A 27,656-nucleotide genomic window follows, 5' to 3' on the forward strand; every position below is an offset into this window, starting at 1 on the left:
AGCATGCTGGCTTTGTGGCAGAGGTACAAGAAGAGCATTTCAAGTTATTAAGATGGAAGAAGACTAAAAATATAACTGAAAAGCTATAAAAAAATACACACACAGAAAAGAACAACATCAGTAGCCGCAGAGAGCCTGTTCTTTGAATACCTGAAACACAGCAATGCCCGTTTTGTTTGTTCCAGAAATGTATAATTAGAACGATATGGGTGGGGATGATAAAGTTTCTTACCCACTGGTCCACTGGCTGACGTTGGTCTAAAGGTAGCAGAGAAGCACAGCTTTGCTACAAAACAAAACTGCTTTCTTCCACTCACATCACAGCTTTTGTTAAGAATGCTGATCTTGTCTGGTGAAAAAGTAGCCTCCACAGTAACATTCACTATACTTTGTGACCTAAAGAGTAAGCAGTATTATTAGAACACAAAAGCAATAATTTCAAAAGTTATAGTTATAAAACATTAAGGGTCATGTTACACATAATTATTATTATTCATGTTTATGTCCCTTATTTATTCCAGTGGCTCTCAACCTTTATTCCTCCAAGGTCCAACAGTAAACCATAACAAAATGTCAGGCCATGATATTTATCCTCTTGTACTTTTTGCTGCAGTTTTGACAAAGCTGATTGTTTCTGAACTTACATTTATTAATAAAAACAAATTTGCATGTAGTGCTGTTATACTGCCTGTATATTTTAAAGCTTTAAAAACTATTTCAAAAATGGTGTGCTGGAATTTCTTAATAACATAAAATGTGTTGGCATTCATTAGCAATAAATAACGATTGGTAAATGCCAAAATATAGAATTTGTCACTGCATATATTTTTGAAAGCAACAAAATCTGCTGTCTGCTCAATGGAATTAAGCATTTCTTGTTAAATTATGCCTAAAATAAATATGTTTTTCTGAAAATAAAAAGTAAGTAATTTTTAAAATGCATAATTAGTCACTGCACACATTTTTCATAACTAAGCTACTTTGTTATCACCTCTATTCGGCACTAGAGCGTCACCATCATCTATAACCGCATTTAAACATGAGTGGAAATGCAAATACAACAATCAAGTCAGAAAAAAAGACAAAAGCTTCGCACAGGGTAGCTGCAGCCATCGGATGGCCATCCATGGTAGTTGGGCGGGTTTGAAAGGGGAGCGGGCGGTGGCAGCAGCGGGTGTGGAGCTGCATCACCTTCACGTGACTGTCACGTCTTTGGCATCATTGTAAAACTGTAAAGTTCTTAATGGCAGTGAGACATGCCATACTCTTCTCTCTTTCCCTTTTTGGGTTTTTGTGCTCAGCTTGTTCCCATTCTGACTACCAGCGGATGCTGAAGACGCATTTTAATGACAGGTATTAATTGTGATTTTCCTAAATTATCTATGAGTACAATTCATATATGAAACAAATGTTAAAGGGGGTCTTTAAGAAAACTGACCCTCATTGCGTGTCATATTTTGGATATTGATGAAACGGTCTGCTTCAAAAAGATACTGTAAATGTGACACCCCTTTTGCAGCTTAATTTTTTAGTGATTTTGCTGCTATTTTATTATTGTTTTCAGGCATCTTACAGCTCCCCTGGAACGAGGCCCCCGGAACCACTGCATTAGTCTCTTACTGTATATGTAGATGGTCACCTTCTAAAGACAAAATAAGGTAGTTCAAAGTGTTACAAACAATAAACTATTCATCTTGACTGTCCAATGAAAAAATAATGAAACTACATAAATTATAGTTGAAAAAAAAATGTAGGGAGTGCGGTCTTTCAGTCAAATGGATGAGGCTGTAACTAAAACATACCGGTGTAGAGCCTTTGTCATGAGTTTTACATTACTGTATTGTTTTAGAAGGGTTTCACAAATGTTTTGTGGCTATTGATTGGATTTGTTTTCACTTTCACATTTATTTTTGAATATTTGTAGGATCTCTGTGTGTTTCCATTTTGTGGGTCTGGTTTATTTTGTTTTATAAGCAGCCAAGGGCTGGTAATTGTAGCATCAATGTGTCATTATAAGTGTTGCAGAGTGGCACCATCTGCGAATGCCACTTTAATGCCGGTACAATGTGGTGGCACATGTTGGTTGGTGTCCAACTTTGTGAGAAAAATCTGTGATACGTTTTTCTGTTGACTAGTGATTTATAAAGCTTCAGCATAACCTCACTGGTCTTGTACTCTACACATCATGCTATATAACCTAACATTCTGATAGCCTTCTTAATGGTTTCTAGCTTTATACTGCACTGGTGAGGCCTCATCTGGAGTACTGTGTGCAGTTTTGGTCTCCTGGCTACACAAATGACATAGCAGCGCTAGAAAAGGTCCGGAGAAGAGTGACTCGGCTGATTCCAGGGCTACAGGGGATTAATTTTGAGGAAAGATTAAAGAGCTGAGCCTTTACAGTTTAAGCAAAAGAAGATTAAGAGGTGACATGATTGAAATGTTTAAAATTATGAAGGGAATTAGTAAAGTGGATCGAGACTGTTACTTTAAAATGAGTTCATCAAGAACACGGGGACACAGTTGGAAACTTGTTAAGGGTAAATTTTGCACAAACAATAGGAAGTTTTTCTTTACACAAAGAACGATAGACACTTAGAATAAGCTACCAAGTAGTGTGGTAGACAGTAAGACGTTGGGGACTTTCAGAACTCGACTTGATGTTTTTTTGGAAGAAATAAGTGGATAGGATTAGCGAGCTTTGTGGGGCTGAATGGCCTGTTCTCCTCTAGATTGTTCTAATGTTCTAATATTGTCCACCTGCCCATCACCACAAGGAACTGGTCTCAGCCCTATGAAGGTAGGGCAACTCACAGTTTCTAGTGGTTCATCTGATTATGTGGAAGCATAAAATACGCCAAAGATTCTCAGCTTGAAAGAAGGCTCTAGGAGTCGAAGGATGGGGAAACAGACTAATTAGTTTATTTGCAATAAACAATCACACGGACTTGACCCAATCAGGCCAAACTGAGCTGAGCCCCGAACAAGCCAAAAGTTACAGTTAATATAATCATTTCTTATCATCTTGACCTCGCTCAAAACAGCTCATTCGCTGCTTATTTTGACTCTCCACTCCAGCTGGCCCCTTTCAGGCCCTCTCGGAAACCACCAATATTTCTTGTGTTTTGCCATTCATTATCTTTTCTTGCTTCCCTTATTTCCTAGCCAGCCTTCAACTGGCAGGTGTTCCCCCTTATCCGACCTTGGGTTGTCTCCACTCATCATTCTCCCCCTTCTCCATCCTTTTGGGTTATTAAATATTGGTGTTTTTTTCTCTGAGTTCAATTAAAAAAGAAATATGGCATATGCCTTTATTTAACTATTTGCTTGGCATACCTGATTCATGTTAAAGCTCACACTAAGTTTAATGCTCATAAGTTTTATATCTACTTATGCTAACACATGAATACATGACTTTTTATTTTCCATAATTACGCTTGGGAGTTTTTAATAAGTTACTGTGATTTTTCTGTGCTTTGCTTTTGTGACTTATTGGGTTTTAAGACCTTTTACCTCTGCCTTTTGAACACCCCTTTGAATTCATGTATTGGCATTGAAAAACAACTTTGGCAATCTAAACTGAAGCAGCCATAAAAAAACAACAAACACAGAAAATGGCAATTAACTGATGTCAATACAACAATGGTAAAAGATAATAAATAATAAAACAAAAATGAAGCACCACTTGCTTAAAACTAACAATGTGGTGTAAGCCGCTAGATCAAACTGAATGTCTAAAATGACAAAAAAAAATAGTACTAAATAGTGGTAAGTAAGGCACATTATTTGTCTATGGGGATAATTTTGGATTTTGTTTGCAGATTATCCTGACAGCGGGACAACACGACACATGCATCTTCTACTTCTTGTTTCATGATCAATTTATTTTATTTTAATAAATCTGTATTTATTTTTAATTTAAAACATATATTACACATAATAAAATAGTTACCAGTCATTTGTGTATAAGGCAAAACTGAGCAAGCTTTAGAATAGAACAAGTCGATTGCAATTTGACCAGCTACACTAATTTGCCACCTGCATTGGGTGAAGTAAATTCCTTCATTATGAAGGATACAACACAAGTTAGCTTAATGGAGCCACAGGCAACACATCTGAATAATATGGCAGGAAGAATGTCGCTGAAAACACACATCATGTTGCTCATCTTTTAATGAGTATTGTGAGTGTTAGTATTTCATTAGTGCGCATTAGCACTATGTTCTTGACATAGTAAATTCATCATTAGATACGGGGGTCTTCCCAGACTGTCTTAAGACTGCGGTAATTAAACCCCTACTTAAGAAAAATAATCTCGACCCCTCTGCTCTTGAAAATTATAGACCCATCTCTAACCTGCCTTTCTTAAGTAAAATTCTAGAGAAGGCAGTCATTATGCAGTTAAATGAGCACCTCAATAAACATGCTATTCTTGATAAATTTCAGTCAGGTTTTAGAACAAATCACAGCACAGAAACTGCACTCGTTAAAGTAGTAAATGACTTGCGGGTAAATGCAGACAGAGGCCATTTATCTGTTCTCATCCTCTTAGATTTGAGTGCCGCATTTGACACTATTGATCATAATATTCTTAAGAATCGCCTTAGTCAATGGGTGGGCCTCTCTGGCAGTGTCTTAAACTGGTTTGAATCCTACCTGGCAGGGAGAAAATTCTTTGTTAGTTGTGGTAATTATAACTCAAAGACACATGATATTCTATATGGTGTTCCACAAGGCTCTATCCTGGGTCCGCTGCTCTTCTCAATCTACATGCTTCCATTAGGTCAGATTATCTCGGGACATAACGTGAGCTACCACAGCTATGCTGATGACACACAGCTGTATTTATCAATAGCACCTGATGACCCCAAATCTCTTGATTCGCTAACACAATGTCTAACCTGTATCTCAGAATGGATGAATAGTAACTTTCTCAAATTAAATAAAGAAAAAACCGAAATCTTAGTGATTGGCAATAATGAATACAATGAGGCTATTAGAAATAAACTGGATGCATTAGGATTAAAAGTCAAATCGGAGGTAAAAAGCTTAGGGGTAACCGTTGATTGTAATCTGAATTTTAAATCGCATATTAATAAAATCACTAGGACAGCATTTTTTCACCTAAGGAACATAGCAAAAGTTAGACCTCTTATATCATCGAAAGATGCAGAGAAATTAGTTCATGCGTTTGTCTTTAGTCGGCTAGATTACTGTAATGCACTCCTCTCAGGACTACCCAAAAAAGACATCAATCGTTTGCAGTTAGTGCAGAATGCAGCTGCTAGAATCCTTACCAGGAAAAGAAAATCCGAACACATTTCTCCAGTTTTGATGTCACTACACTGGTTACCCGTGTCATTCAGAATTGACTTTAAAATTCTGCTTATGGTTTATAAAGCTTTAAATAATCTCGCCCCATCTTATATATCGGAATGTCTGACACCTTATATTCCAAATCGCAACCTCAGATCCTCAACTGAGTGTCTCCTTAGAATTCCAAGAGCAAAACTTAAAAGAAGTGGTGAGGCGGCCTTCTGCTGTTATGCACCTAAAATCTGGAATAGCCTGCCAGTAGGAATTCGCCAGGCTAATACAGTGGAGCACTTTAAAAAACTACTGAAAACACATTACTTTAACATGGCCTTCTCATAACTTCACTGTAATTTAATCCTGACACTCTGTATATCCAATTCATTATAATAACTATTCATTCAAAATTTGTACTAACCCCTACTCTCTCTTCTGTTTCCTTTTCCGGTGTCCTATTGGTGGTGGCTTGTGCCACCACCATCTACCCAAAGCACCATGATGTTCCAACAATGATGGATGGATTAAAAGCCAGAAGTCTGTATAACCATCAGCATCAAGTGACTCCGTGAGAACCCTAACTACAAAGAGGACTATTTCATTTATGTTAGGTAGAATGCCCAAAGGGGACTGGGCGGTCTCGTGGCCTGGAACCCCTACAGATTTTATTTTTTTCTCCAGCCTTCTGGAGTTTTTTTTTGTTTTTTCTGTCCACCCTGGCCATCGGACCTTACTCCTTTTTATGTTAACTAAGGTTGTCTTATTTTAATTTCTTATTTGTCTTTTATTCTTCTTTTCTTCATTATGTAAAGCACTTTGAGCTACTTTTTGTATGAAAATGTGCTATATAAATAAATGTTGTTGTTGTTGTTGTAGCAGATTGGTGGCATTCTGGCTCATCACTTCAAACCGATGCTGTCTGTATGAAGTTTGCACAATCTTCCTGTCATTGTGTCTCACATCCCCAAATATGTGGTGGTTATGTTAATCGACGACTATGAATTGGATGTGCATAGAGTATGTGTGAATGGGCCCCACCTATGGTTTCTTCATGTTTTGAGGCTGGGATTCTGTGGCCCTGCTTGAATTAGATAGATAGATAGATAGATAGATAGATAGATAGATAGATAGATAGATAGATAGATAGATAGATAGATAGATAGATAGATAGATAGATAGATAGATAATTTATTAATCCCAATGGGAAATTCACTGGATTTAAGAAATGGTATGTTCAGATAAACCGATCTCTGTTTTACTCTATTACTACCCATTTTGGTATTATTATTAATATTACAAAAATAAACTTGAAAATATGTCAACACACACCTAGAAGCTTTACAAGAACTACTTGATGGAAAATGGCAGAAAATTCAGAACTAGTTCAAGTAAGGTACTCACCACAGCTGAACGACATTTCCATAGGCTCCAACTGACACATCAGGGATGGTGTCACTGTTTAAATCAACACTCCCATCGAGAGATCTTCCAAAGTATTGTAGGGTCGGTGAAAGGTCTGAGGCTAAGATTTTCTAATAAAAATAAAAGTTGGTACATGAATAATGTTTTTGTTCGCACTATAAAAATTTCTGGAGCTTTAAATGATTTAGCAACAGTACTTATTTATATAGGATATTTTCATATAAGGGTGTAGTACTAAAAAGTACAGTTACGAAAACAAATGAAAGGTAAAAATGAAAGCCTCTCTTTTATGGTTACATGGTCACAGAGGCGAGGAAAACAAAACTTCCAGTGAATAAATGGCCCAGCCGCAGCAGTCCATTCTACAGTACTTAAATTCAGTCTTATCTTAAATATTTTTTAAAGCTACCAATTTAGGGTACTTTCAAACTTTCTGTTGTCATGCATTCATATTTATATGTTGCCTTTAACCAATTATGAAGAGTTCTTGGTGATACTTAGGTATTTGATTAGTATTTTGGGAAACCTAACCATGAAGGAGAGAATCAAGAGACTAGCCCCATAAACTGCTGGAATGAAATATAATGAAACAATTAAAATAATCACATATTAAAAAAAAATCTTTAATAATGCAAAATTATTTTTACTTTGTGAGCCATGGAAAGGTATCGTAGGCTGACAGAAACAACTGTCAACCTTACTCCTATTGAAAACATATTTGTACTGTACAGTACACAAGGAAGTACTTTGAAAAGTTAGTATTTGTATTTTTTGTTATAGATTTCTAATGCATTTTAACAACAAACTTCTGAAAGTTATTTTTTATTTCCATTGTTTTTCATCAGCTGTTCACAGTACAGCAGACTCGCATGTTTTCAAATCCGCTTTCAGCCGCCACACACAAAGTAAGCAATCGGATGGCAGCATCACTCGACACCTACTGCTCATTACTTAATATTAATACCCAGTAAGTGTTTGTGGTAAAGATTCATGGAAGGACAAGCGAGGACAAAAAAAAAAAAAGCATCACAATAAAAGTACTTCCAGTGCTAACTCCAGTTTGAGTGTATCAAAATAAAAACCCTCACTCAGCCCGCAGTACTCCTAATGGGATGCTCATATCTGAAGATCATACATTAGAGTCGATTAGGACAAGTCGAGGAGAACAAGCTGTTCACCAGATCCGACTTAAAGTCCCTATTGCGCCTGCGCTCCACCACACTACTTGGTTTTGTATGGAATGTTAACGTGGTTCTCTGAGTGAAGGAGAACTTACCCTTAATGAGTTTCTGTGTCCTTGAGTTCTTGTGGAACACGCTTAATTCTGGACATCTTGGGCTTGAAATAAAGTGAGTTAACTCAACGTAAAGAGAGATACAGCCAAAAGCACTACTACTTCTAGATGGTGCACGCATGTGACTGAGTATATAAATAGTAATAGCGTGGGGGTTTGTGTTTCGCATATCACCTCCATACACATGAATTAACTTATGTGCTGCAGTGAAATTTGAAGTTGCGCAACAATTTTAAAATTTTCACTTATTTAAATATTTTTTGATTTATTGGAAATGCGCGTTCACACCTTTGAAAGTTCATAACTTGAAGGTTCATATGTGTGGGACTTACTGTATTTATAAAACAAAAGATAATCATCACACTGGCACTAGCAATCGGAAGGTTGCCAATATGAATCCCGTAAATGCCAAAAGTGACTCTACTTAATTGGACCCTTGAGCAAGGCCCTTAACCTGCAATTGCTCTGTTCTGGGTATGACGTTAATCTGCATCCAGCCCTGCATGTAGGCCATCCAAACTGTAGGGAAAAATCTGGGGGTTGGTGGCAGAATTGGCACTCTAGCCACCATAATAAAACCTCACACTGCTCCACTCCATCTGAAATAGTGTGGTGTGGAGGTGTCCTCAGGCTGCACTTGGGTCCTAATTTGGGATCCTGAGTTGGTTTGTCATGTGGTGGGTGCGGCAATGTGCTGTATCAGTGCCTGCTCCTAACATCTCTTCATGCTTGACTTGAGATTCATGGTGGCCGATTATAACATTGAACTTTTTTTTTGCACAGTACAATGACCTTAAAGCTTTTTGCCAAAGGAGAACTCTGGAAGCGTACTTGCACATGTAAACTGACGTTTTTAAGAAGCCAGTCAACTGCCTTAATTGGGTTACTCACCTTATCCCAGTTCTGTGTGAGCATGTAAATGTACCCTGTGTTGTGCATTTCATGATTGCTTGAGATTTAAGATTCTTCCAAAGAAAAAAAAATGTTACTTTCTTGTTAGTATGTTCTTGTTATGATTTTTTTGTTGTAGAGCCTCTATCCTTATTTAACAGTCCTTATTGACTTAGCTAAAGACATTACTTTGTCAAATACCTTGTAGACTAGTAATTTGTTTCTTCAGCTTTTTTTCCTCTAACTCTAGCATATTGAGCCTAGAGTGTAATCGATCCATCTTGGAATTCCACATTTTTTAAATGGTCTGAGGTGTCGTACTGACTGCAGTATGTTTTAAATAGGCAGGTAATCATGAGAAGTCGTGATGTCAAAATAACAAGTTATAGGTCATAACTGTGAGATCATTAAATAAATAAAGAAAGCTCAGAACGCGTACCAAGAATCAAACTCAGTAAACAGTGTAGGATTTAGTGGCCAAAATGGGGACACATAACCAGAATGAAATCGAGCAGATGTTAAAGGTATTCAAGGAACAGACAAAAAAATTATAACCTGAAAATACTAACAAGAATGACTGGGAGAACATAGTTCGTTTTCAACATTTTTAAAAACAAGTTGAATAAAAAAAAAAACGATAGTAATCAATGGATTCTTCTGTCTTCAAACAACAGAAACAATACTTAAAAAATGTTAAAGTCCAAGGAACAGTCAGAAAACGTTAGAGCCATCAATTGAATGATAAACATGACTCTTTCCTACATTTTAAAATATAGTAAAGGCATCTATTAATTGTGTGATTGTTAGCATAATTTCAGGGTTCCCAACATACCACACTCTTCTGCAAGGTGTTTGTCCTGTTATATATCATTAAATGAGTTATTATAGCAAATTTACGACTCCTCCACTTAGACATGCCATTTTTATTCTTACCTGGGAGTACTTTGTGCGAAGAGTTGATTTATCTCCATTGTAAACATAAATTGCGCCTTTGTTCTCGTATTCCAAAGGAGCACCAACTATCACATCACTCAGTCCATCTAAATTGAGGTCTGGAACAGCAGAAATGGCCATTCCAAAGCGAGCATTTTCTGAACTAGATGGACCTTGAAGAATATCTCGTTGTCCCAAAATGCCCTGGGGGTGCAAAAAAAAAAACTTTAATGTAGAGTGTTGAGAACCAACTGGTGGTCTGAATAGTCAACAGACTGAAAGTTCTGTGATCTATAACTGTATAATATGATTAGACCTATGAATTATGAAATAACCAAACTTGGACTGATGAAATTAGTGGTATTTATGGAGTTTCTTATGTCATTGACTTTACAAATCTGAATTCAGCAGTACAGTTTCGTAAGCAGCAGGGAGCATAAGGCACAAACCAGCACTGGGAATGGTGTTGTTTGATCATGGGCACTCACACTCACACACACAGAGCTACACTGGATACATTTAGAGTTACACATTTTCTAAACCATTTTACTGTTCTGTCAGTGTACCATGTAAGAGGGTTCAGTCTGTACATAAATGATAAACACCAACTCACGCCATACTCTCATGCATTAACTAACATAGAATAGAAATCTTCAACTTGCTTAATTAAAATCAAGGCAGGATAAAAGCCTGGATGATGCAAAAGGCCATAGCAAGGTCTAGTCATGCAGACAACAACACAGGAAGATTTCACCTGTAAACTTGACATGTCCAGAGGAAAATGCGTGCAGACACAAAAACCTGGATGCTAGATCCATGAGACAGCAGTACTACTGTGCTGCCCTGTACATCCATCCATCCATTATCCAACCCTCTATATCCTAACTACAGGGTCACGGGAGTCTGCTGGAGCCAATCCCAGCCAACACAGGGCGCAAGGCAGGAAACAAACCTCAGGTAGGGCGCCAGCCCACCGCAGGGCACACACACCCACACCCACACACCAAGCACACACTAGGGACAATTTAGAATCACCAATGCACCTAACCTGCATGTCTTTGGACTGTGGGAAGAAACCGGAGTACCCGGAGGAAACCCACGCAGACACGGGGAGAACATGCAAATTCCACGCAGGAAGGACCCGGGAAGCGAACCCAGGTCTCCTAACTGCAGCACTACCACTGCGCCACCGTGCCACCCTCGCCCTGTACATTAAATATCAAAATTACACTATCATGGTAGATATTCTAAGATCTGAAGCTCACAAAAAAGTGACCCTCATAGTTTAATTGTATGAATTTAAAGGAGTTACTCTGATAATTCATTTATAGAATAAGTTTGGTATTTTTCAAGTGGAAGCTATTTCTTCACAAACATGTTATATATGCATTTGAAACTGTGTTTTAAAGTTAAACGTTTTCTATAAATTAAAAAAGTACATTGCCAGTCCTGATGTTTTATAGTGAACCCTATGGGGCAGAAAACTCCAACGGAAAATAAAAAAATAGAAACTTAACCGCATACATCATCTTTGAATTTCAATTAAAGAAAACAAGCCTTCTGAGTTTCGTGCATGTTTGTCACAACAAAAGGGATATGGAAATAATTATTTTAACACATATTCCTGGTACAATATTTCTTAAAGATGTTTTCTATTCGATTGTGTGAGTTCTCACATAAATATTTAAGTAAATCAAAACTAAACCAACCAGTTAACTGTGATTTGGTCTTCTGAGAGGTAACCATGGGGAGCTGAAAGATTATTACAGAAGAAGACAAGTGCTGAAGTAGTGTGCAATGCTGGTCTTCTTTTAAAATATAATAATATTGGTGTTAATTTGTTCCAAAATTACATCTAAGCTATTTTACAATCATGAATACTCGAGGACTCTTTTTTGACTTGAAAAATGGACGAATTTGGTCACTTTTTTGCATTATGCCCTGTGCCATATACTGTAGGGTTTAATGTAAAATACCAGTCCTGACAATGTATTTTTTAAAAGTTATAGAAAAGATTTAACTTTGGAAAACAATTTTGAGTGGCAAATGAATATATATCATGTTTGTGAAGAAATAACTTTGACTGAAAAATACTGAACTTATATCCTTTAACTTTTCAGTTCTTTACCACCAAGTTTAATCCCATAAAAACACTTTATGTTATTTATTCATCTCAAATGTGCACCTTCTTGTCTTTTGCATTCTCCCTTACCTTGATTACTAAAAATATGTATACTTTCCCGATTTCTTTCTTAAAGTCATCCATAAACATTGGTGCACCAACCAACAGCACATCTGTCTTAAGGTCATGATCAATGTCCACTGAGCAGAGAACACTGCCAAAGTATGAGCCAATCTGGAAATTAAAATATCACAAAGAAATGATAAATTGTCTACTATATACTCAAAGATGCCAACAGAAAAAATATAATCTGTTGCAATTAGTACAACTGTCCTAGGTTTCCTTTCCATTTTAATTTTTTTGCTAGTATCTGCTTTAAAAGGATAAATGCCTTCAATTACTGATAACCTTGTACCAAAAATCTAACAACGATGGCTTTTCTCTGGCTTGTTTTAAGCACCTCTGGAGCACATGATTAATCACCTATAGATGACATTCTTCTTCTGCTAACCAGAATGACACTCATGTTGAAACATGTTTGCTACAAGTTCCTGAAATCTGTCAAAAAACCCTGGGGTCTTTTTACCCAAGATGATGGCAAAGGAAATTTTCAGCCCTGAATATTTCTGCAGCTCAGATGTGTAATGTAGAAAGTGGAGAAGCAATATTCAGCCCACAAGACTTCAGACTGAAGGCTTTTGATTTCCAAGAAGGCTGTCTCACTGGATGCTTTGAAGATACAACCTTTAAATAGATTACATTATTGTAAACATTTTTTTAAATGCATAACAATTAAAAATGTAACAATCTACTTCAAGAAATATAGTGAATTCTGAAAGCATTCATACCTCTTCACTTTCTTTACACTTTATTGTGTTGTAGATTTCAATTTAAATGGATACATTTGCAATTTTTACCTATCAATCAACACTCAAGACCCTTAATTCAGTATTTTGTAGTAGGGTCTTTGACAGCAATTACAGCTTTGAGTCTTCTTGGGTCAATCTTTACAAACTTCGCACACCTGGATCTGGGCAGTTTATCCAATTCTTCCTAGCAGATCCTCTCAAGTGCCATTAGATTGGATGTGAAGCTTCTGTAAACTGCCATTTTCAGGTCTCTCCACTGATGTTCTGTGAAGTTTATTTCTGGGCTTTGGCTGGGCCACTCAAAGGCAGTCATAGACTTGTCCCAAAGCCACCCCAGAGTTGTATTTGCTGTATGCTTCGGGTCATTGTCATGCTGAAAGGTGAACCGTTGCGCCAGTCAGCAGGTTTTCTTCAAGGACCTCTCTGTATTTGGCTGCATTCATCTGGTCCTCAATTCTGAACAGGTTTCCCAGTCCCTCTGCTGCTGAAAAGCACCCCCATATGAGGCTGCCACCCCATAGTCCTCGCCAGACATAGTGCTTAGAGTTCATTTTGTATCTTAATCAACTAGAGAATCTTTTTCCTCATGTTCCCAGAGTTCTTTAAATGTTGTTTGCTCCAAGTGGGCTGTCATATACCATTTACTCAAGACTATCTTCTGTCTAGCCACAGTACCATAAATGCCTGATTAATGGAGTCCTTCCGACAGATTCTCCCATTTAAGCAGAGGATTTCTGAAGCTCTGTTGAGTGACCATTGGGTTGTTGGTCACTTCTCTGACCAAGGCCCTTCTTGCCTGGTTATTCAGTTGACTCAGACAACCAACTCTAAGAAGAGGCCTGTGGGTTCCAAACTCCTTCTGATTTACAATTATTGAGACCACTGTGCTCCTGGGAACACTCAAAGCTTTACAAATGGTTTTATACCCTCATCCTGATCTGTGCCTCACCACAATTTGATTGCAAAGGCCTTCAGATAGTTCCTTGGACTTCATGGTTTGGCTTTTATCCTGACATGCAGTATGGGACCTCCTGTACACATGTGTGTCTTTCTAAACGACGTCCAATCAATTCAGTTGGTCAAAAGTGGACCACAATCAAGTTCTAGACACAGGTCAAGGAGAAATAAAGCAAACAAGATGCATCTGACCACAATTTGGACTACACAACATAGAGTCTGAATACTCATAGAAATGAGAGATTTCAGTTGTTAATTTTTAATAAATTTGTAAACCTTTCTGAAAATGTATTTTCACTTTGTCGTTATGGATAATTGAGTGTATATTGTTGGGAGAAAGTGGAAAATTTATCAATTTAAAGTTAAATTTACAGCACAGAAAATTTGCAGAAACGAAGAAATTGATGCACTGCAAAAAATTTAATCTAAGCAAGTGAAAAGTATTTATATTGTGATGCGTCAGTATACACAGACACAGCAAACTGGCAGGGTCAGTGGCCAAGTTATAATGTTCCCTGCATCACCCACTGGGTGACCAGCGCTTTGTGTGTGGCAGCGGTCAGCTTGTAGTTGTTCCTGTGGCACTGTGAACCTCGGCAGTCACACTTCTGTGTGTCGTCCTGTTGGGGAGGATCTCAAAAGAGTTCAGAAGTCTCACAATATCAGGACGTTAAATGTTGTTTTCCTTATCGTAAGAATTATTGGCTTATCAATAAACTTGTAATTACAATTATTTAGCATACTTTAAGAAATCTTGTCAAGTAAATTTTGTTTACCCCATTTGCTGATTGTTTTGCTAAATAAATGCAAAACAACTCCCATTTAAACTTTTTTTGTCTAGTTTTTTTATATGCATTTTTTGCAGTGTGGGGTTTGAACGCTTTCTGAGTCCACTGTAGATGGACAACAGAACTATGAAATTACAGAAACAATAGCTGGTGTTCATGACTTTCAACCTTTGGTACTTGGGAACAAATCTGAGCTTACGAATGCTGACTGAACTAAAAATGTTTAAATTGTTAAAAGAGTCAAAATTGGATACACGAGTCAAAGAAATACCATAACAAGAACAGGTTGTAAACCTAGAGAAGTAGAGATATGCTCTAGAGAGGAGAAGAATGAAGGTCAGTAGGAACAAGACAGAATACATGTGTGTAAATGTGAGGGAGGTCAGTGGAATGGTGAGGATGCAGGGAGTAGAGCTGGCGAAGGTGGATGAGTTTAAATACTAGGGATCAACAGTACAGAGTAATGGGGATTGTGGAAGAGAGGTGAAAAAGAGAGTGCAGGCAGGGTGAAGAAAAGTGTCAGGAGTATTTTGTGACAGATGGGTATCAGCAACAGTGAAAGGGAAGGTCTACAGGACCGTAGTGAGATCAGCTATGTTATATGGGTTGGAGACGGTGATACTAACCAGAAAGCAGGAGACAGAGCTGGAGGTAGCAGAGTTAAAGATGCTAAGATTTGCACTGTGTGTGACGAGGATGGACAGGATTAGAAATGAGTACATTAGAGGGTCAGCTCATGTTGGACAGTTCGGAGACAAAGTCAGAGAGGCGAGATTGTGTTGGTTTGGACATGTGCAGAGGAGAGATGCTGGGTATATTGGAAGAAGGATGCTAAGGATAGAGCTGCCAGGCAAGAGGAAAAGAGTAAAGCCTAAGAGAAGGTTTATGGATGTGGTGAGAGAGAGGACATGCAGGTGATGGGTGTAACAGAACAAGATGTAGAGGACAGGAAGATATGGAAGAAGATGATCCGCTGTGGCAAACCCTAACAGGAGCAGCTGAAAGTAGAAGAAGTAGAATTTTGTCTGTGCTGGTCTTTTTCAATGACTTCTTGGTAAGGTATGTTTGGAAGGAGAGATGGGAGAGAGTGAAAAGGTGGGCACCTGGGATGCAAATTCAAGTCCCCGTATACATTGGGGTTAAAAGCTACAGTCTTATCCAGCCAAAGAAGTGCTCTATTGGCTCAAGTGGCCAATTGTCCTGTTAAGAGCAAGGGGGTCTGTTTCTACACTGTTGCCTCACTCCACCTGAGCGCCACTACAGGCCTTTCATTTTTGTCAGTGATGTTAAAAATGGAGAAGCCGTCCATCAAATACTAAACGCAAAACATTAAAAGAGTATTTAACATGTAAAGATGTTACAGGATTGTGAAAATAATTTATATGAAAAAATGGATTCAATTGTTAAACAAATGTTTGGTTGGACATGTAGATCAAATACTTTATGTGAAATTTGATAGCAAACCATTTTAAGTTGTTTTTAACTATTTTCATTTAAAAACAGATCTATTCCATCTTTTTTTTCTGCCCCCTAAATAATAGATTAAGTGTGGAAAGAAAAATACAGCATCTGTGCCCTTCTATTCTAATTCTTTTACTGAATCTGCAGGATAATGAACTAAACAAAGTTCAAACACAATGAAAGCTTTTGAATTCAGTTAAAATCCCCACCATGTCTATTTATATTCATTCTAGTTCACAGACAAAGGAATTAAGTAAATAAGCAACAGACTAAACTGTGCACAAGGAAGCTGTTAGAATGGAGGACATCTGAATTTTCTTTAGCCTCAGGCCTGCCATTCCTTAAGCAGACCTCAGAATAACTTGAAAAGCAGATGTTCATCTTTGCCACTTTCAAGACGTAGCCTGTGTATATTTGTTTAACGTGATGCTAAGGATTTCTACAAAGTGGAAATCTTTGTTGTTTTTGTTGACATGTTTAGAAGTGACCTGATTTTGTGGTAAATGTGTGCTACTATTGTCATATTTAACTCAGTACCTATAGAAGTCATCTTCCATTGCATAAAATAAGAATATACCTGCCTGTTCTCCTCGTTGGGATTGCTGGACAGTGGGCTTGCCTTTATCATCAATGGTGTAAGTGACAACTTGACCTGTGTGATTAGACCGTGGAGCCCCAGCCACATAAAACTGACCCCCTTCAACAGACAATGTTGTCACAGAGTAACCTGAAAGAACAAAACACAGAATGAACGATGTCTCCCAGACATCACTAAAAAGGCGTATTACTAGTCAGCAACATGAAATGAAAACAACAGGATACGATTCTTAAATTAACCACTGTAACTTCTATTTGTATCTGAACATAATCCATATGGAAAAAATTGTCTTTTCTCATTTTATTGTTTAAATGAAACTGAAATGCAATAAAATCATTTTTTTCAAACACATTTACACAATGCAATCAAAAGTAACAATTAGAGTAGAACAAAATCAAGAAAACTGAGAAGGTGCAAGCAACTATCCTGCTTCATGATGCATAAAAAATCTTCAGTTTATCGTTCTGATTACAGAATACCTCACATGAAGTTCATCAGATTTTTAATCCACCCTCGCAACAGCAGCTTTGTTTGTGTGATTCAACTAACTGTTGAGTCCAAGTAACAGTGATTGTTTCGCATGAATTCTATGCCCAATCACTTTTTTTAATGAATTGAATTAAAAATACAATGAATAGGGATGGGGAGAAATCTGTGGATGTTGCTTTAGCATGACAGAGGGCAGACAACCAAAAAGATGCAACCACATTACACCTTTGCCAACAGGTGGTAGCACTGTGTATTAAGCAGATAAACCATGAGATAAGTTGACCAGTTATGTTCTGTGATATTATGTGCACTTTGAATGTATATTTTGACTTATGGGCATTGTAGATGCCACATAAGAGTGGATAGGCATCCCAGCCAGGAGAGGGGATGGTTCCTTACCTGGACGGGAGACTCCTAATAGGCAGATAAGCATCCCGGCTGGGGAGGAAGAAGGGATCAGACCTGAAAGCATGCTAGATGGCTGCAGCCCTGGATGTCGGTGCCCAGTAGAAAACCAGCAAAGCATGCCGGGAGATGTAGTCCAGTAGAGCAGACGTGCTGGAGTCAATGTGGGCCATGAGAGGGCGCTGCAGGGAGACAAGCTCCCTGTTATAATGGACTTCTGTGTGATCCGGAAGTGCTTCCATCAGGCAATCTCCCTGGCACTGGAAGTACTCCCGGGTGTGTAATAAAGGGACCTCACTCCCTTATCCAGGTGAATCAGAGCTGGGAGGAAAATAGGCAACACTCGACTGGAGGAGAGCAGTGTGTTGGTGAGAGAATTGTGGTAAAGACAGGAATTGTGGAGAGAGAAACAAGTGTTTTTGTACATTTTGCAATGTATTAACGAGTTTGGTTAATAAACCCCCCTTTATTTGAACCTGGGATTCTGTTTTTATGTTCATGTTGGGGTTTGGGGCTCGTTGACACCCTGATTTCCATCACAGCATGTTGTATGAGGTGCAGGATCACGTTTTGTAGTCCGTTTTTATTATTTCAACTTGTTTTGACAGTTTATTTTTTTAACATCTTATTTTTGTGATTGTGTGATGCTACTATTAGCATAATAAGATCGAGTCTATCTTAATGCCTACATCTCAGGATGTGATGCTATAAATATGGTGGTGGTCACAACACTTGCTATCCCTCGACACACATTCTATTCTTCTTAACTCTTTGCGATAGTTAGTTTTTGAATTAAAAAGGCCCTAGCACTAAGTTTCTGAACTCTTGTTGGTCTTATTCTTGTTGAACCCTTTGACGCACACTGTTTATCACCCAGTCTTTGCTTTGCGGACATTAATGTCAAGAAACTATGAGTCTTGTAACATTGACAGACAGTAGAGAATAGCAGATGGTCTGTTATATTGAGGAATGGAGTTGAATTGTCTCTTTAAAAGAAATTAATAGTTGGGATATACCAATAAAAAAGATAAGGTGGCCAGGTTAAATGGTCATTTCAAGTTGCCACTGTGTTTTATATATATATTTATGGGCCCTGAGATGGTCTGGCCTCTTGTCTAAGACTGTTTCCTGAGTTAAACCCATTATTGTTCAGGTAGGCTCTGGCCCTCCATGACACTGAACTGGATTAAGAAGATGTGAGAATGTTATACTTGTCTGTAATTATGTGTATACCTGGTGTTAAGGATGGCAGGGTGAGGAGAGGCCCCATCTGGGAATTAATCTGCACCCCTGCCCAAACAGGATGCCCATGAGCCGCCTGGGATCTGGAGGAAACCATACTCTGGACTGAAGGTGAAAGGAGTTAAAGGCATCCAGAACAGATCAAGAGGCAAACATTTAGTTCTCCCAGCCATTCAGGTACATCAGGTTCTGCAACCATGCTCTGTCCACAAGTAGTGGCATTTGACCCTATCAGGAGACAGTTGCATACCTCCCAAGGGGTCAAAGACAACCCAAACATCCTTGCCAGCCAATTGCACACAACCCCAGGGACTTTCTTGTGTCACCCATCAGTTCTGCAGCCACGTGAGCTGGTAGTTGGGTGTGGGGAACAGGCAAGGGCTCACCTAGAATAGAGAAGGACAACGACCTGAACCTGGCAAGAGTCAAGAGGCAATGTTAGATCATGTAGAACCAAGATGAAAGGCTCAGGATGGCTAATTTTCTGGTGTATACCATGTTTTCCACATTCTGTTCACCTTTGCTGGTTTTATTCTGTCCTGTCTAACTAAATTCAAAATTGCTTTGAACTTTGCCTGCTCTCTGTACATTCTTTTGGGTTAAAGCTTCCTTGACAGTGTCTGTATCACACACTACGTAAAGATACATTTATAGACAATAAAATGTAGTGTTAAATTGACACTTGAAGTATGTGTATATTATATATATATTGTCACACACGTGCGTTTAGGAGACAGCTTAAAGGGCCTGGGGAACTGTAATACTACACCAGACCAGGGGGTGGCAGAGTGTGCTGACTGTCTCTCTCAGTTTCTTGCAGACCATTCCCAGGAAATCTCACCAGGTTCCGGCGCCGGCACCTCTGATGATGTAACTTCCGGTTCCGGACTAGATGACATCATTTCCTTCCCCAGCCCTTAAAACCACCATCTTACCTCCAAATATTCAGTTCTGTTTTTGACTCTGTCTTGTGAACATCTCTAATCAAATATTAGAAAACTTTTGCAGCTGGGAAATAATATACGGGTGGCTGCCCCAAACCTTTATGATGTCTGAAGTCTCATTTCTATTACTATATATATATATATATATATATATACAGTGGAACCTCTAGATACGAGTTTAATTCGTTCCAGCACTGAGCTTGTATAGCGAATTTCTCGAATCTAGAACAAACTTCCCCATTGAAAATAATGGAAATCCAGTTAATCCGTTCCGCACCCCAAATATATTAACATAAAAATCAATTTTCCTAACAAATAACACTGATAAATTATATATACTGTAGTCTACCTTTAATAAATAACACTGGTAAATAATATAACTGATTATTAAAAGAATCAAAACAGGTGTCCAAAGTGCAGTAGAGCATTCAATAAATCTTTAAATAAATAATCTTTAAAACAGTTGTGAAGTGGAGGTTTAAAATACACAAGAATAACAATCCTTTAGCACGAGGTTAAAACGTCAATAGGAAGCAGTCTTTAAAAAACAGACGACAATCCCCGGTGCTTCTTCTCTGTTAGCGTCTCACCTGCTTCTCCCATGCGGGCTCTGCAACAGGCGAGACACTCTTAATGCAGCTGACCTTCTCTACACCGTCCTGCTTCAGCTGTTTGGCTCGCCTGTTCAGCTCCATGCGAGCCTGCACTCGCTCGCTCTCCCGCACCGACTTCCTACTGCTGCCGATTCCTGCCTCTGCCTCCTCCTCCTGCTGCAACCTCCGTTCTCTCTCCTCTCTTTTCTTTTACTTCTTCTCCCCCTTAACCGGCTCGCGCTTCTCTATATATGCGGGGAGGACATGGCAGCTGCAGCCCATCAGCCACAGGAACAATCATGGATATGGGCAGTTTCCCACCTGTGCACTTAGGTGAGAAACGCAGACACCGCAGATCGCCCTGCGGCTTGCTACAGCTACCACGCCCCCTCGCTAAGCCGCGAGCTATACCCACAGCCTGGCTCGTGGCTCGTTACGCGAGCCAATGCTCGTATTTAGATCTGAATTTTTCGCTCATACTTTCCTCGTATTTTGAATTTCTCGTATACAGAGGTGATCGTATCTCGAGGTTCCACTGTATATATATATATATATATATATATATATATATATATATATATATATATATATAGATATATATATATATATATATATAGATTATATATATATATATATATATATATATATATATATATATATATAGGGTGATTCAAAAAGATTAATCCGATTTCAAAATTATTTATTTCACTTGTAAATCATTACAGAGTAATGCAGTAAAGTGTAAATGGTTTAGGTAAGCATAAAGTTTATTATGTGATTTTACAAGTGATCAATATGACCTCCTCCAGCTATACGGACAACATCAACATGATAGTTAAATTCATCCCATACTCAATTGAGCATGTCGGGTGTTACTGTACTCACGGCTCTTTCAATGCAATTTCAGAAATCATCCAGTGTTGTTGGGTGTGTTGGCACATAAATAAAATCCTTAACATACCCCAAAAAGTCCATACAAAAAAAAAGTCACACGGCATGAGATCTAGTGATTGTGGGAGCCAGAAGTGGAGGGCCAAATCGTGGGCTTCTTTACAGTCAATCCAGCGATGAAGGAGCTTGTTGTTGAGAAACAACGCAGACTGAAGGGAGCCATCTCCCGGTGACAGTCAGAAACTTTATGACCCCCTCTTTGAATTGGTATGTGATTGGTTCGTAGGCGCCTCATAATTGTAAAAATACGGCGCTTTGAAATCAGATGAAACTTTTTGAATCACCCTGTGTATCAGTATATATATATATATATATATATATATATATATATTTTGTAGCAGTAGAAGCGTGGAGCCACCTCTAACACCCTCAGGTACCACTCTTGAGACCAGGTGAAAGTATAATAATAATTATTTTTATTATACAATAGTGCACCAAGCACTCTCCTCCCCACACTCATTAACACAATAAACTATTCTCAATCAGCAATCCTCCACTCCCAGACACTTAGCCCACCTTCCTCCCAGCTCAGCTCAGTGTTCTGGGCTTCCCAGAGTCCTTTTATAGCTCCTGACCCGGAAGTGGTTCTAAGCACAACCCACAAGTCCATTTCCTTCTGGGTCAGGGCAAACAGTCCTCTTCTTTATCCCGGGAGCACGTCACTTCCTCCAGTCACGTGACTGATATGCACTCCCGGGTTATAGGGCATGCCAGAGCCCACTAGCCCCCCTACAGCGACTCCTGGCAGCCCCCAAGGTATCCAGCAGGGCTGTGTCACAACACTACAAAGTCCATGAGGCCCTGCTGGAACTCGGGGCACAAATATGCTGTCCGGAGGGCTCCTCCTAGCGGCCTGGGGTTGGCGACCGGAGTCCATAGCCGGTCGTCTGTCACAATATATATATATATATATATATATATATATATATATATATATATATATATATTGTAGTACCCGGATGGGGGTGGTACCCAGCCAGGATGCCCGAGAAGACTGGAGGAGGGCTTGTGCCTCCTCCAGACCTCGAGGGGGCGACCGCCCTGGGGGCCACGGGTACAGAGCTGGGAAGCTTGACCCTGTAGGGGCCCGTGGTCACCGCTGGGGGACCCCAATACCTGGAGGACCCTGAACCTCAGCACTTCCGCCACACCAGGAAGTGCTGGGGGGAAGAGGAATAGGGACACCCGGAGTGGTTCCGGGGATACAGCCGGCACTTCCGCCACACTGGGGCGTGTCGGTGGGAGATTGCCGGGGATGCACCTGGAGCACATCCGGGTGCTTATTTAAAGGGGCCGCCTCCCTTCAGTGGATGACTTGAGTTGGGAGCATAGAGAGGACGAGGTCTCTGGAGGAGAGAAGGAGGCGGTCTGAAGAAGAGAGAGAGAAGGCATTGTGTTGGCCTGGACTGTGGGGTATTGGGGTTGGTGAGTGAATTGTTATATTATGGAGTACCTCAATAAACATGTGTGGGCTAATACAAACGTGTCTGCCTGTCTGTGTCCGGGTCAAGTTCCACAATATACACAGTATATATGTGTATATATATATATATATACAGTATATATGTATACATATATATATATATACAGTATATATATATATATATATATATATATATACTGTATATATATATATATACAGTGGAACCTTGGTTCATGACCATAATTCGTTCCAAAACTCTGGTCGTAAACCGATTTGGTCGTGAACCGAAGCAATTTCCCCCATACGATTGTATGTAAATACAATTAATCGGTTCCAGACGGTACGAGCTGTATGTAAATATATTTTTTTTAAAGATTTTTAAGCACAAATATAGCTAATTACACCATAGAATGCACATCGTAATAGTAAACTAAATGTAAAAACATTGAATAACACTGAGAAAACCTTGAACAACAGAGAAAACTAACATTGCAAGAGTTCGTGCTATAGCCTTACGACCCGATCGCTGTATAAACGCTTTTTTTTATGAGTTTTAAGCACAGGGGGAAAAAAAAGGAACATTTGAACAAATCCGAACTTTATTTAAAAACCAACCACAAGCAACCAAGAAAGTAACATTGCAGCAGTTCACGCTATAGCCTTACAACCCGATCGCAGGGAAAAAAAATGAACATTTGAAAAATCCGTAACTTAATAAACAACCAAGAAAAGTAACATTGCAACAATTCACGCTACGAACCGAAAAATTAACATTTGAAAAACCATAAACCACAAAGAAAACTAACCTTGCATGAGTCGAGTTCTGGCATGAAGTGAGGTGGAACTGGGTGGAGAGGAGGTTACAGTGCTTAGAAGCCACGGTTATCTGCGAAAGCACACGAAATACTGTAGAGCCCAAAGAGTTCACAGGTAAAGCACGCACGTCTGACCAAGAACAATGCAACACGTGAGGAAATGATCGGCGCGCACAAACCTAAAGGGAAACTGGCTTGTTCGTATACCAAGTGTGTGGTCGTGAACCAAGGCAAAAGTTTGGTGAACTTTTTGGTCGTAAACCGATTTGTACGTGTACCGAGACGTTCGTGAACCGAGGTTCCACTGTATGTATGTATATATATATATATATATATATATATATATATATATATATATATATATATATATATATATATATATGTAGATATAGATATATATGTAGATATAGATATATGGCCCCCTCTGTCCATGTATACACTCTGAAGGGCTGCTTTGACAGTACAGTCGACCCTTGATATACGACCGGCCTGACATGCGAACAACTTGATTTACGACCAGTATCTTGCGTTACAACCTGAATGCGGTCACGTGTATCCGCTTGCGTGATTGTAAACAAACAGCAGAGAGCATTAGTAAGCGTCAGTCGGAGCCCAGATACATGTGTTTGTGGACGTAATTTTGGTCAGTGCAGTGATTTATCTATATACAGGTAAAATTCCATTACAACAAATATCTTTACAACGAAATTTTCATTACAGCGAAGTGTTTTTATGGTCCCGACAGCTTCCCCATTTGATGCGAGTCTATAGAAATCTCGTTACTACAAAGTACATTCAGCAGATACTTTCATTACAACGAAGTGCCCTAAAGACCTTGAAATGCTTGAATGAATCATTCACAGAGCAATTAATTCTGTACCGCAGCTCAGTTGTGCACAACAACACCCCCAAACAGAAACATTGTAAATTTTTTTCTTTCTTCTGACTTTCCTCGTAGTTATTTATTTATTTATTTTGCCTTTTTTTATTTCCTGTGGATTTCAGTGATACCTTTTACTTATTGCTCGTCAACATTTGAAAAACATCCATTGGAATTTAACTCCTTGTCACCCTCCTATAGAAACAGCAGACACGAAAAAACGATAACAGTTCATATTAGAAAAAAAAACTATATTTTTTGCAGTTCTTGATTGCGGCAAAAAGAAAAAAAGACGTTGCCAGTGATTTCGGAATTTCGATATCGCTATCAACACTCAACTTTCTTAACAGACCGAGCAAAAAAAGAAGAAAAATCTTGGGTTCCAAAACGTATGTGAACTGCTGCATTTGAAGACGTTGAAAAAGCAGTTTTTATGTAGTTCAGTGATGCGCGTTCAAGAAACATTCCTATTAATGCGGCACTCATTCAAGGTAAATGTCAGGTTTGTAAACTCTCTTGGGACCTCTCACAACTAGACGACACGCCAAAGAGCGTACCGAAGTCCAAACTCTGTGTCTATGGAAGACTGTTTATCTATTGCTGGGGCAACAGCCGGCTCAAAGCTGTGCTGAGTCAGCCAAAGCAAACAGAAAAGATATCGATGGGTGATATGCAAGGAACATTGTAAATGCAGGTAACAGGTAACTTGATCACTGATCTGCTGTGTCTGTGTATAGCAGAGTGGCAGATCACGCTACAATAAGTGTGCCGTTCCTGTTTCAAGCTGAATAAAGCTGGTTTTGCTAAAGTACTGAGACTCAACCTGGGGAGCAAAACAGGGACTTATAGCGGGACCCCGATCTTTTATGATTTGCTTCTGTGTCGCTTCACTGCAGCGCTATGAGTCTGTTGTTACCCTGCCCACCCAAGAACACGGCAGCGCTTCAACCATTGGATTTGGGCATCATTCGCACCTTGAAAGTGTATTATCGCAAGGAAATGCTGAGAAAAATTCTCGTCAGAATAACTTGTAGGCAGGAGGAGATTAAAATTAACGCAAAAGAAGCTATTGAAATGATTGCAAACGCCTGAGCGCAAGTTAAAGAAAGCCTTTAAAAAACCTTCCGTTTCATTCTCCTCCTCCTCCCTTCCTGCAGCCCAAAGATGTCAAATTAAATGGTGAGTACAGTATGAAATTGTTGTTTCTGGTAGGCTAGGCACTTTTTATAACTTTTTGGTTAGTACATTAGAAAAAGTATTGGTGTTTTGATAAATTATGCACATTATACAACCCTTTTTTATTATGAAAAGGTTAAGTAAGTGTTGCAGTGGGAGGTTCGGAACGCATTATGGGTATTTCCATTATTTCTTATGGGAAAAACAGTCTTGACTTACAACCAACTTGAGTTACAACCAGTCCTCGCGAACGAATTGAGTTTGTAAGTCAAGGGTCCACTGTATAAGAGTTAATTCAGCAGAGGTGATTTTGACATGTTGACAAAAATATACAAACATTTTTTCCTTCCCATCCATGAATTTGTGATTGACTGCACTTAGCCTACTATATAAACATATCTAGAGGCATGTGGTGGCTAACAATTGATGGTATATTCCATATAAAGTCTAATAAAGAATAATACATAAACATGCACCTTTTGAAAATGTTTAATGAGTTTAATGAGATGTCTGCATCTTACCAAGTAATGAGCTATGGTTTCTGTCTTCCAAGATCTTTTCAAAGGTTTGCTTTGGAAAAATTTCGGTCTTGCTCCCATTTTTATGAACCACGGTGCCACTCCAGTCATAGGCCCCAACAGCACCCAATATCATAACATCCTGTGAAAGAGAAGAATATTGTTTATCATTTATAACTGAATTGTTACCTTGAAATCTGAAATAAACACAACTTTCGGCTCTGTATGAAAACAAAAATGCAAAGCAATATAAACATATTATACTATAGTATAGTATAACAATATAGTACAACATAACAATGATATTACGGTATCTTAAGATTTTTTCTTGATTGTTTCAGGAACAGCTAAGATAGTGAAAGTGGCTTAACTAAAATATTACTTATACTGTATAATGATAGTTCTTTTAGTATTTTTGAAGTTGTGGTTCTTTTCTAACAATCTGGCTATACATTCACTTGCACTGGTAATGCATCTCCCCAGGGCTTAACAATGACAGTCTATTGGACACTGCAACAACCCTGAAACAAATGCCTTCATACTTACCAGATACAACCAACTACCAAATGTAAAAAAGTTAAGATTTCAGAAAACACACCTTTCTGTGTTTCGGAAGTAGTTAAATTGGATTAAATATTGTTGAGGTGGGCATTGTGGGTGGAGTTCTCATGTAAAGAACAATTAGCATAACTGACCCTACCGTGCATATTAGAAGCACTGATTATCAGAAAGTTAAGCAAGTGTCCTCAGTGGGTATTATTTTACATTTTACACATGTGCACTACCAACCACCTGCCAGTTGATTCAGGCTCTACAGTTTGCTTCTTCTCTCTCTAATTACAGGTATGTCTTTCTGTGTTTTTAATGTCAGCCATTTCCAGGATCTATCAATATATTCTGGCTCACACAGATAATAATAATAATAATAATTCTTTGCATTTATATAGCGCTTGCTCAGCAATGAAGGTAAATGTGATATAAAACAAGAGCTTATTTGTCTAAATGCTTAGAAAACTTAAAATTTCACTTAAAGTAAGCATAGCCTGAATGCTCGAATCTCCATCAAAGTACAACTGCCACTGCACCATTCACAAAATGAACCAAAGGAGCTCACAACCCCAAGTGAGCCATGTATAAAAGAGGAAATGAAATGAGGAGGACAGCCAGACTTCTAGCAGAGATTCTAAACATTAAATTATATTTTGAAAAAATAATATGGGTACATACTTTTTCTATATTTGACAAATCTCAAGTCATAAATCAACACTCAACAAAATTCTTGCCTTTGAAGGGGGCATATTTGGTAAGTTCTGATGCCCCACAGACTGCCATTGTAAACCAGTTTTTAAGTTTAAAAATATTGCTTCAATTAAGAACACCAGATTCCAGGACAAATAAATATGCATATGCCATGATTATGAAAAAAAATAACTAATCTTATCCTACAACTGAAGATACTGTAAATGGGAAAAAATGCATCACACCTCTTTTCTGGAATAGAAGGCACTGAATCCAACTTGGGACATTTCCATTTGAAAGTTATCCCCACCTTTTCCTGTTCCTGAAATCAAATTA

At 38.6% G+C, this 27,656-nt stretch overlaps 1 protein-coding gene across 1 annotated transcript in view; it reads right to left on the reverse strand.

Moving 5' to 3' along the window:
- Positions 1-27,656, reverse strand: part of itga2.2 (integrin, alpha 2 (CD49B, alpha 2 subunit of VLA-2 receptor), tandem duplicate 2) — a 173,679-nt gene that overhangs the window by 40,410 nt on the left and 105,613 nt on the right. The window contains exons 10-16 of the mRNA XM_028805625.2: positions 27,566-27,642; positions 26,085-26,223; positions 16,629-16,774; positions 12,063-12,206; positions 9,851-10,054; positions 6,712-6,842; positions 233-396 (exon numbers count right to left, since the gene is read on the reverse strand). Coding sequence (XP_028661458.1) covers positions 233-396; positions 6,712-6,842; positions 9,851-10,054; positions 12,063-12,206; positions 16,629-16,774; positions 26,085-26,223; positions 27,566-27,642 — 1,005 coding nt within the window. The remainder of the gene's footprint in view (positions 1-232; positions 397-6,711; positions 6,843-9,850; positions 10,055-12,062; positions 12,207-16,628; positions 16,775-26,084; positions 26,224-27,565; positions 27,643-27,656) is intronic.

Source organism: Erpetoichthys calabaricus, chromosome 7 (genome assembly GCF_900747795.2).
Source record: "Erpetoichthys calabaricus chromosome 7, fErpCal1.3, whole genome shotgun sequence".
Classification (NCBI taxonomy): Eukaryota; Metazoa; Chordata; class Cladistia; order Polypteriformes; family Polypteridae; genus Erpetoichthys; species Erpetoichthys calabaricus.